The following is a 12284-nucleotide window of genomic DNA, read 5'->3' on the forward strand; positions in this document are numbered from 1 at the left end:
CAACCTGCTCTTAGAAGGGAATAACCAGACCCCACTCGCCTTAGTCGCGGCTCTGATTTGACTAATTACTGAGTTTCCTTTTACCGAGTGCGATCCCATGGCACTTGCCGGGCCTGTTCTCCTATGGAGCCCCCAGTTCCGCACAGCCACCGCCCTCCCATACCGACCTGCAGGTCTCCCTGGTTTCCGCGATCTCCCGCTGCTCATCCTTGCTGTTGAGCACGGCACCGATGCTGTCCGCGTTCTCGGCCCCCAGCTGCACAGCGGCAAACACAAAGTCACTCCAAGATGTCAGGTTCACGTTCACTCAGGCACTGCAGGGCACAGATCCGCAGGGAAATCCCGGCGCCAGCGCACCGCCCGTTCCCGAGGGATGCCGGCGATGTTCAGGTGTAGATGTCAGGTTCACGTTCACTCAGGCACTGCAGGGCACAGATCCGCAGGGAAATCCCGGCGCCAGCGCACCGCCCGTTCCCGAGGGATGCCGGCGATGGTCAGGTGTAGATGTCAGGTTCACGTTCACTCAGGCGCCGCAGGGCATGGACCACCTCTGAGGCGACACCCGGCTCAGGCCGTGTCACATCTGTGACCACTTCAGCACCTGGTCCGTTTTTCTAAAGTACATCCTTTATATCTAATTCCAGTATCCAGAGTGGTTATTCGTAGGTTAACCTTCATGTTTTGCTTAATCTTCTGATCCTTTAGAAACTTCCGCTATGAGGAAGAGAATCTTTGAAACTTTTCATCTGATTTTCGGTGTCTTTCCCGCTTCCTCCTGTCTCCCCTCACCTCGTACTATCTGTCTGGGAATGTATCTAATCCATATTTCATGCTTTCTGAGAACTATTCAGAATGCAGTGAAGAATAAAGATGGAAAGAAATAAAGGCCTGCAATAAATGTCAGTCCCCACCGTCTCACAAAAGGAAACTTAACAAAAGAATAAAGAAACATTACAAATTATCCCACAGTTATAATTAATGCTGATGTTTGCTCTCCTGACACAGACCAGTTCTTCCCCTAATTGCCAGACCCAGCGATGTGGGCAGCAAGAGCTGACAAGTGACACTCAGGTCACTGCTACACACAGCATGCTGTTCCTCTGCTGGTTTCTGAGTGCCAGATAATGACACACTTTACTGATACAAGATGTTATTCTCCTTTTCTTGAATGTGTGAATATTCTTTTTTTATATTGTGTACATGACAATGACATTATGCAGGTCACAAGGTCACACTGAAAACTGAGAAAGATGCATGAAGAGAAGGAAATGAAAGAAGTCCAGACTAATACAAAAAGAAACCATTTGCAGCTATCACATTTCTCAGTGATACAATATCCTAGAAAGATGAGAGAGCTTTTGAAATTTCATCTATTTGATCCAAAGCCCTACAATACCAAAAGTTGGGGTTTTTTTATTTCCTTAGGGAATACATTACTAGTTATACTGTCCTATCCATGGAAATGTTATGGGGAAAGAAATGCTCAGTAGCTGTCTTGTACTACTGAGCACTGCTTTGATATTGTTGGCTGTAATGAATACAGTAGAAGCCTCTGCACAGTAACAAAATCACTTCCTCCTGGATGTGATCTGATGAGGTTTGTGGGAGCCTGCACTCCATTTTTAGAACTGGTTGCTAAGATGAGCTGATCTTTACAAACATTAATGGCTATGAAGATGTTCTCCTGTATACATGCACTCTTTCAAAACAAAAAAGTTGTATTTTTGCAGAATGCTCCATGCCTTTCTGCTTCTCTGTGCATGCTTCGTCAGTTAAAGTAAGTATCAGACAGAATTCTCACTGGTCTAATGGTGACTAAGGAGTTTGTGGAACTGCTATCAACTCTGATCCATTATCCAGACTTTTTCCTTCATATTTATGAAGCCAATTGTTTCCACATCCTATTTTTATTTAGCTGATTATCCCTGAGTACATTACTTTTCACTTCTCTTTTCTGACACGCATTTAATCTTTTTAGTTCTTTCTATTGTTGCAATAAGTTTCAATTCAAAGACTGTCCTCCAGCCTACTGTATCTACTTCCAGTGTCAGGTGGCTGTGCAATAAGCAGATGTTCTCTGCCACTTTGCTTTACCACTTACAGCATTACAAAGTATTTATAAAACACTAACAAATAATGACACAAATTCTCACCCATTTGGGAATTGTGTTACACTGACATATTCAAGTCTAGACTAGTGCATTTAGCAAAAAACTGCTACTTATTTTGTGTCAGTAGAAACTATTGTAAAAGTTACAGAGCATTAGTCACAAACGGCTTGATTTAGCACCGTTCTCTCATTTTAATTGTTCTTCACATCACATTGTGCCCTATTAGATGCTAAATAAATTAATAAACTAAAAGCACCAAATGGATCAAATAGACGAAATGAGAAAGTTGGTCTCAACTCAAAAAGGATGACTAGAAAAACATAAAATATAAGAACCTTTTATAACAGAAAAAAGATATTAGCATAGACTAACATCACGCTCTTATTTAATGTCCCTTTCCCCCATGCTTTCAATGAAGTACCTAGATCTATCTCTTTAGCAATGTCTTTATAAATTGTTACCTCAATATTGGAGCCTATTTTGAACAAGTGACACTATCCCAACACCCAGTGACCACGGCTGCTCTTGATTTTGTACCCCTGCCTTAGCCTGTGTCCCCACGAGAAGGCAAATCCCAATTAATGAGCCTACTGCAAAAACACCACACCCACGAGTCTGCACAAGCTCACTGTAGCAGCTCCAATTTAGTCTAAAAATCGATTGGAAGGACCTGAGTAGCAGCAGAGTGTCTATCAGGAGAGCACTGCCTGTCCTTAGTAAGCCCACAAGCATCCAGCCAAAACAGAGCCTCCATAAACACCCTGCTGCTGGCTGGGGATAATTTGCCCAGCATGTGCTGCGATTTCACACTTCATCTAGATCAAGTTGCACTGCCACTTGATCCAGCCTCGGACATGTCCTTTGTGATGGACACAGAGCCTTGATATTGGAGCTGCTGCCCCTGCACCAAGTGATCATACCTGGATGTGATCATTGACAGGAATTTTCAGAGATTCTGTAACTCCTTTGCTTTTGAGTGGCACCATATTTCATTCTACTTTGTCAGCAAGAATAAGTGACTTGCACACAAAAGTTTAAAAAATGATAAACTATTTCTAAGTCCCCTACATGGAAGAAACTTATTTAATGGCCTGAACTAAACATTTTTCTGGCCTCCTCACAAGCAGTATCCAACATTGCTGAAAGAAAACCAGCAGGATTGGAGCAGAATTAGAGAAGCATTTTGAACAGAACTTTACCTGAAAAATGTGGATGGGTGAAGAGAGGGTTTTAAGACCTTGCACTGATTTGCTTAACTGCTAGGAATAGTAATAATTTCTGCTTTTAAAAATTATTCTGATTAATATGTTTTGTTCTAGAAATGTCACAAACTACCAAAATTATAGTCTATATTCTTAATTCAAGATATCCTGTTTACAGCTATTCAGACTTGACTTTAGGAAGCATTTCTTTAGGAGAGGGTGGTCAAACACTGAGCAGGCTCCCTGGAGAGGGGATCAATGCCCCAGGCAACCTGTCGGTGTTTTAGAGGTGTTTGGACAATGTCCTTAACAAAAGCCTTTAACCTTTGGTCTGCCCTGAGGTACTCAGGCAGCTGGACCATATAACAGTCTGATCTAGTTTATTCTAATCTACAAATTCAGTTGTTAATTTGTATTGCAAAAGATAAGACTTGGCCTTTTTACATTTCTTCCCTCAAGTCTCACTTCATTTGGAGACCGGGCAACAGGCTGCTCACCACATTCAGAGAATGCTTTTCAACAGAAATGTCTGTGTGTATGCCTTAAAATACAGCGGGTGAAGAGAGGGTGGAGTGCAGCTTTATGTTGCATTGCATCTAGCCTTGTATTGACTCCTTTTCACTTAGACACTGACCCCTTAGTGAGGCAGGAGTAAATATCTAGTAATTATACGATTCAGTGTTATTATTTGTTCTACCGCTGAGCTGAATTTGATCCACTCAAGGGCAGTACAGATCTAATGACATGACATCTCTGTCTCCTGGCTTTACTGTTACAAACCAAAGCACTAAAGTGGGAATTGGTAATGCTTTGAATAACAGAGAACCATATTTCTCTATATCTCAGTGTTCACTGACTTACAGACTTAACTCTACAAGCACCAAGATCAGAAAATATTATGTATCACTTCCCTGCTTTCCCTATGTTTTTCACAGAATGCATTAAAATTACACTGCCCGTTTTATCTTCCAGCCATACCCTGTGTCCCCTCATGCTTGCAAAACAAGCCCATTCATTTTATGTTTAGTTGGGGTACTTGTACACATGCTCTGTCTCAGCTGCTTTGTTTGTGCTGACTGGCAGTAAAGGAGACTGAATGATACTGTACAGAATGTGACAGGATATGGCAGCTTGGTACACTGAAAACCTCCTATGTCTGATGTCTCTGTATTCCAGAAAATTCATCTTTATGTATTGCCTGACGTACTCAGTACTTTAGTTTTCAGTATTATTTAGTGTCTCCTGGTTACCTCCACAGCTAACTAAATGGGGTATTTTCCATCAGCGTGTTATTTGTACAAAATATTTTAAATATTTTTAAATATGGCCCTGAATTTATTGTTTATCTTCTTGTTACTCCAGAATATGGCTTGTAGTGAAATCTTAGAGAAAGGAGTTTTTCACTTTTCCTGGATCCTTGGAAATTCAGAGAGAAATTCAGGAAGAAAAGCCCACATATACAGAAAAAAAGAGGACACATGGACTACACATCATTGAAGTATTTTCCCCAGGGAAGTGTGGATTCCCCAACGTTGGACACTTTTAAGAGTGCTGAACCATCCTGTCTAGGTTGTGCTTTTGCCAAGAAAGTTTGGGTCAGATGGTCCTTGAGGTCCTTTCCAATATGGTGTTCTATGAGCCTATGACTCAAATTGCAAGTTCACCTCCTACAGCTCCCAGCACAAGTTACTTACTTGATTTCTAAGGGCTAAATAAAGGCTCTGCTGAAACTAATAGCCACATTCTGAGACCTGGTTTCAAAACAGAGTAATAATCATAATAAAGCAAGGAGAGGTTTGAAATTTTACAATTTATAAAGTTAGCAGTACTTCTACTTCAGGCAACTGGACATTTGGTCTGGTAGAATTTCATGATTTACCATCAGGAGGTATTGTGTAAAACAACAATGTTGAAAGGTTTAAAGTAAAATAAGTAGAGTGTAGTGTAATACAGTGCTTATTCAAAAAATAAATGGAGTGCTAAGCAGATCAATATGAAAGCAGAAGTCACTATCTATGTTTTGTATAGCTGTACCTATAGAAAAAATTGTGTTCTTCATAATCCAATGGGCTTAATTTTAATTTTTCCTTTTACTTGACATATCATTACGTCAGCCAAGATGGCTAAGTATGAAACCAGTAAGTTGGAACGTGTAATTCCACAGAGCCATTAGACTAATAAGGAAATAGCAATGGGGAAATCACAATAATAGGACAAGAGGGATCTGAGGAGATAAGAAAGTCAGAAGTGAAGATGAATAAGGGAGGGTTTAGCCAATAATGATGATTATAAGAAAGCTCTTTGTTTTGCCAGTAGTTCCAGCAGTGGAACTTTCTTGCTTTGCACCCTTGTCATCTGTCACCCGTCCCATTCTGTGGGAATGAAGGCAGTCTAAGTGCCAGTGTCTGTCACAGGTCTGCACAATGCCAGTGCTGATCTAACTACAGGAGATATAATTCAATAGTGCAAAGATAACTGATCCCACCTGGTACAGAAACTCCTCAAAACTGTACACAGGATCCCCACCTTATTTATTTTAAAGCATATGTGTCTGCATTGCAAAATTTCAACTACATTGTTGAAAGGAGGCACAAATATCAAGTATATCTTTGTGCAGCACTTTATAGCAATCAGTGTGAAATGATTGCTGCAGCTCTGCATATTGTGAAAGGAATCTAGGAACTACTGGGATCTATATTTTTTGAATGGTACCAATATGGACAAACTAAGGCATGTATTCACAATGCACAATATCTTCTCACTAACATGTGAAGATTCACTGGTTTCAATGAAATTATTAACCTATACAGCCAAGAGACCATGGATTATAAATACTCATGAATATATTCCCCTCCTTAACAGTTACACGTCTCAAATAATTCAAGTAAAACAAAAGGCAATTTGAAATTAGTCCTCATGCTTTCAATACAAACCAATAGATCCCAGTCTCCCTGAGTCAAGTAAGTATAAACTATTTTTTTGGCTTTCCCTTCAGTAAGTATGAGAATATATGTTCCTTTGAAAAAATAATATTCTTATCCAAAACTATTATGAGAGAAGAGAATGAAGAGAGAATGAAGCCTCCGTCTTTCTCAGAAAACAAATTTATATAAAATAGATAGGATTAAATTTGGCTAACGTTGACCAAGGATCATTGCATATATATAGCTCAGCACTAAATCAATTCCTGCATCCCTCTGAAAGTCTGCAGAAAAAAAGTCTTTACAGACTCTGTGTGTGTTGCTGTTGGAGGTAGTGTAGCAAATAGCACAAATGACTCATTGCACTGCTGCTAATGGGAAGGTGGGACTTGGGTGAGGTGAAAGACAAAAACACAAACTAACCCTGCCTGCCTCACTTTCTGTGGTTTGGGATTTTCACTGCACTTACACTTCACAATAATGAAATGCAGAATTCTGAAACAGGTATTATTAAGAAATGTTTTGAGAAATTTCTCTCTGAGCAAAGAGAAGACAAATGCTACCATTCGAGACATAAATCATTGGAGGGAACTACCTGGATTGTTTGTGAGAGAAGATCTTATTTAAACAAGTACATTTCTAAAGCACTGTTTACCTCAGGGAACCTTCTACACATGAATGTCAGAGGAAATTGTAGAAGGTCATATATCTCAGCTCTGTGAACCACTTGTCCTCAATGACAGGGGATGTTTTGTATAAATAAGACTTAATCCTGCTCTGTGGCAGGCTTACCTAATGTTGACTCATTTGCAAGGCCACCTTCCATATGAAAAAGAGTCCAAATGTATGTTTTATGATGAATTTATCTTTTTTTTTTCACATTTTGTGTCCCTTAAAAGACTGACTCACTCACCAGATCCCACAGAGACTCAGGGTAGTCCAGTTTGGAACTGAAGTTCCATTTCTTAGCAAAACTCCACTAAGCTTGTTTGTTAACAAATGTGATTTTCTATACCATTTCTTAAAAATATCCTCCTTGGCATATTCTTGCCTCTTTAAATATACTTATTTATAGGCTGGCTACACAGCCTCCCCTTTCACCCAGTTAACAGACTGCAACATATGGGATGCTGCCTTTACTTCCCATATTGAGCATCAGGAGCTAAAGCAGCACCTCCGCTGTATTTCTACAGACAGGCTGGGGCTCTCCTGCTCTCACACTCCAGTCTCATTCCCCACTCTGCCACATGGCACCGCACACTTGGGATCTGCTGAACGCTCCTTGTGTGAGAGGAGCAGAAGGAGTGCTTGGAGGTTGCTCAGGGAAGCAATATCAAACAAGGCTCAAACCCCACAGCACTGGGAGTGCATGAACAGGCCCATATGCTGTGCCAGTTGCACGTTCCTGGGTGTTGCTGAAACAGTAGCAACACCACGGACACATCCTGTCTGCAGTGCTCCAAGGTATTCCACCTGGTACTCCTGTCACCTGCTTTACACATGCAACAGAAACTGGTCCCCACTTTTAAACCTTTCTGTTTTAACTGCAGTTACATCATCGTGTCTGTGGAACCCAGTGTTGAGCACATAGACACCTATGTATTGAAGTCCTCCAGGAAATCAAGTTTCTTATTGCCTTGTTCCAGGAAAACAGGTTCCTTATTCCCTTATAATATGAACTCAGCCCCTTGTATAAGAAAGTACTTAACACTTTAAAAAAGCTTTTCCTGTGATCTCATTACTGTGCCCACTGTGTTATGTGTTAATGGAAACCTCATCAATTATCGGCTGTTCAGCTACATCCTGTGCAATGCAGGGTCATCCTATGGAGCTTATATGGAATTATGGACAAAAGGCCTATTCTCTTCCACATAAGCACAAACCCAAATTAATTTTGAGTCAGACTTGGCAGCATTTCAAATTTCTGCTGCCCATGTAGTTAAAAAGAATGACACTAATGAATAAAATTATTTTATAAGAGCGCTGACTTACATCCTAAAAATGTTGACTCATTTGGGCGCCCGTTCCATGGCTCATTTTGCGCATGGAAGTCTCCTTTGTGAGAAGCCTTGCTTCCTCTCCTAGTCCTGACTTCAGCCTGGTGTTTGATCTCACCCCGTGCCCACTAGGTCATGTGTGCAAGTTTTTCCATTTATTCCAGCACTTGATCTATTTGCCCCAGCCTAGTTAATTACATGAAAAAAAAGCGCACAAAATTATTAGCTAGACAGTAAGGAAATAATTTTATTGTTGTGCCTGGCTGTTTGACTACATTTTCTCTGCTTTGTACTTTTTTCCTGGGGGAATTTTTCACATAGCTCATTGCCTGAAGTCAGCCCTTGGTCTGAGCTGTCCCATCTGTGCTGCTGCTTGATGCTAATATGGGCAGGAGGGAATGCAGCACAGAATACCTTGGATAGGGCTATCAGTGGCAGTGAGACAGGACTGAGTCAGGCCTTTACTTGTCACCAGTATTTTAACTGAATTCCATCAACAGCTGGAAGTGCTCAGCTTTTCTAAAATCTCTGCTGACAGCACACTGCATGAGTGACTCAAAAATAAAGGTAAGCAGCTTTACTGAACACAGGAAGAGGCTAATCAGTGAATTTTCCTATTGATTCAAATGGCAGCAGAATTAGACTGATTCTCCAGCGGAATTTTAAATGCCGGGTATTAAATGTTTTGAAATGCAGGACTACTATTTTTGCACAGTTAACCCACACATCAGATATTTTCACCTATTCACATGAACCACTCATTGAAAATTAGTCCTCTAATAACCTGTATCCTCACACGATGCAAAATCAGAGCCAGCCACAGGGAAGAACTATCAAGTGCTTTTAGAAAGCTATTAGGATGAAGGAAGCTCTTGAGTAAGTTTCCTTTAAAGCCTTGCATATTATGAATAACCCACACTGATCTGTATTATGTGAGTATTTCCATTATTTCCATTTCTTGGGTAACCTAAGGAATCTATGCACAGAAATATGAGGAGAGCAGGGGATGTTGAAGTGGTCAGATCCATTCATAACTATGAATTATTTATTATTATTTGTTTTATCAACACTTCGGTGTTGGGGCTATCAAAAATCAGTAGAGAAAAAAAGCAACTAACCCTGTGGAATTGTACAGAAACTAAAACCTATTCTGGCAGATGATTTCCAACTGCTGTCTTGGAAGTTGCCAGCGCAGATTCCCCAGCTTTGGTCATGAGTGTTGGTCTACAGGACTGTTGTCAAAACAACCGAGACTAAGTATTGGAACCATTTTGCAAAATCGGGAATGGGCTTCACCTGGAGCCAGTTCACCCTCTGTAATGTCATCGTAATGGATTATTTTCCCTACCAATCCCAAAAGACCATAACAAGCCTTTGCTTTCCTATATAAATACAGGCTTTGTTGAACACAGATTACTGACTTGAAATCCCCCAGTGCTGCAGCAGGAGTTTAACTTGCAGTTGCCACAGATTTGTGATTTTTCAGCATTTTTTGCCTTTTTTTCCTAAAAAGCTGGATGCTGTAGTTTCAGAATCCAGGCTATATGTAACACCCAGATTGATTTTGAGGTTTCCAAAGTACTACTTGCTTATTTTCCTAACTAAGAAAACATATTTTTTATTTCCTTTTCATTTGCAATTCCTTATTCATTTGCATTTCCTTTTTCAAAAGCAGTTCAATTTGTGACTGAGTTTTCAATAGTTTTGTACAGTAGAGAGAACACTTTTTAAGGTGGCTAAATTCACTAAGAGTATTTCATATCTGGAATCTTTCTAAAGCTGTATCAGAGTAATAACCCTCTGTTTCTTGTTTCTAAATATGTGAAGGTAAAGTCCACCGTTAAAGCTTAGTGCAGTTTTTTACTGTTATTTTAACTGTGAGAGTCCATTTTAAGTCCAAAAGAATCAAGATTCTCCAGACCACAGTCTATAAATGTAACTCTTGCTTTGTCTTCGCTCTTTCCAATAACTTTTGAGTGATTGTGACTGCATGTGACAGAGGCAGAATTCACAGAGATAATGAGCTTCCTCTGAGTGTGATAAAAGCAGTCAAGCAGATCACAGTGATTCTCTGCGTGGCACCTGTAAGTGCCAGAGCTGCAGGACAAACTGTGCATGTGCTCAGACTGTTCAGATACCAGAGAAACCATATGGGGGAGACACTCAGAAATGTTCAAGCCAAGACAGAAGCTGCAAGCAAAGTGCAAAGCATATAGCCTGCAAAAAACCCTCCATCAGCTCCAGGATTCCTTAGAAGAGTGCCCCTCCTCTTTACAGTAAGTTTACTGTCAATGTCTTGAATGGACACCAGACAGAGTCCCTAATTTGTAAATTGTAACAAAAGCTTTATTTCCTGTAGCATTAACAGATCTCATATCATAGGGAAAGCTCGTTTATAGTTTCTAAAACAAATGAAGGCTCCTTCTCCGTATAAGGCCACATCAAAAAGAACAATCATGATAAAAATTAAAATCTTCAAGAGTCAATCTGTACATGTGGATCCTTCCATTAAACATGAACCCTGTCTTGGGAGTGAATCATTATGACACTGCTTTTTTGTTTCTTGATGCTTTTTTGGAATTGTAGTTACTTCCAAACCTTTTAGCCTGAGGAGCCTACCCTCTTTTCCCCCATCTCCTGCTGAGTAACATTTTGCAAGCTCAAGCACAAATACCTCAACCCAAATAGGTAAAGAAGGTTCACTGCACAGCCCACACACCTTGGGGAGGCGAATGCAATCAGAATACACGAGTTAAGTGCCAGGCTCAGAGCTTTGCCTGAAGCACTTTGCAAAACTCATCATACTCATTTGTTCTCTTCCCCCTGTGCTGATCAGGAGAACCCTTTTTCTTCCAGGCTACAGAGGGGTTGGAAAAAGAGCTTAGGTCAGGGAAAATGAAATATTGTTACTTGATGCCAAAAAGTGTTTACTAGGCGATGCAGGAAACCTTAACCAGCTAGGCTGAGTATGCTTTTAACTGGTCCTTCCCAAAGGATAAAAGCAAGCAACTTGTCATGACAGAAACAGAATTTCAGACAATTTAAAAATGGCCATAATGAGTTGCTTTCAGGCTAATATCTTGTATATAGTCAAATACTTTGAAAACAAATTAAATTCCTGCCAGTCCTGATGTTTTTTTAAATAATGCATATCCATATCCTCAGAAGAAATCTCAGCAAGAAAGAACAATCTGTACATTTCTGTCCACAAAGAAGTGCAACAGACACTGTGATAGCATAGTTTTCACGTTGCTGTAGAAACCCCAGCAGAGTATGCTTTAACTTTGTGAGTGATTAAAATACAAACTGTAATGCTGCCATAAAGAATTAACCACAGATAAGCAGAACTAAGATGAATGCAGGCAATCCCAAACACTACGTTACCTGCTTTCCTTAGCATTGGAGCTTTTTTGTTCTTATAAACAAAAGTTTAAACTGATAAAGTTGCATTTTACACCTTTTGAACCGTTTGGAGGTCGCTAAAGGAAGGGCACAGTTCACTGGATATATGTGGCATTCTGCATGGAAAGCAAAATCACTCTCTTTCTTTTAGACTTTTGTCTCAACAAAAGGTAGTGGAAATACTCACGTGCTCACTCAAGAACCAGATTAACACTTCCCAGACAAAAAAATTAGAGAGGAAAAGGGACCTTATGGAGAGGTGAATCAACGGACCCACATTACAAATTGCTGAATAAAGCGTACGTGCTCCATGAGGCGGAATTGGACCTCAAGAATGAAAGGCGTAGATTAAAACCAGCAGTAAAGTAAAACATAGTAACTAACCCAAACTAACCACCAAACGATGTGAGACAAAGAAGCCATCTGACTGACAGCCATCCCGGTGCGACAAGGAAATCAGAGAGGATCAGGTCATGCAGACCTCTGCAGGGCTCAGAAATAAGCAGATTACTATTCAGAGCACATGGGACTGGGATAATGCTAAACCCTCGAAGACATTTCACGGCATTTGTTTCCAGCCCCTTTGTTCCCTGCTAACACGTCTGGGGATCTCTCCATCCCCTGTGCCCCCAGACGGCCCTGGGGGCCTCT

The 12284-nt window shown here is 40.5% G+C and overlaps 1 protein-coding gene across 1 annotated transcript in view; it reads right to left on the reverse strand.

Moving 5' to 3' along the window:
* The window catches only part of METTL14 (methyltransferase like 14), a 28856-nt gene extending 16785 nt beyond the window's left edge, over positions 1–12071 (reverse strand). Inside the window, exons 1-2 of the mRNA XM_031064745.1 lie at positions 12028–12071; positions 168–281 (exon numbers count right to left, since the gene is read on the reverse strand). Coding sequence (XP_030920605.1) covers positions 168–281; positions 12028–12071 — 158 coding nt within the window. The remainder of the gene's footprint in view (positions 1–167; positions 282–12027) is intronic.
* Between the last annotated feature and the right edge of the window lie 213 nt (positions 12072–12284).

This window comes from Geospiza fortis, unplaced genomic scaffold (genome assembly GCF_000277835.1).
Source record: "Geospiza fortis unplaced genomic scaffold, GeoFor_1.0 scaffold1425, whole genome shotgun sequence".
NCBI lineage: Eukaryota > Metazoa > Chordata > Aves > Passeriformes > Thraupidae > Geospiza > Geospiza fortis.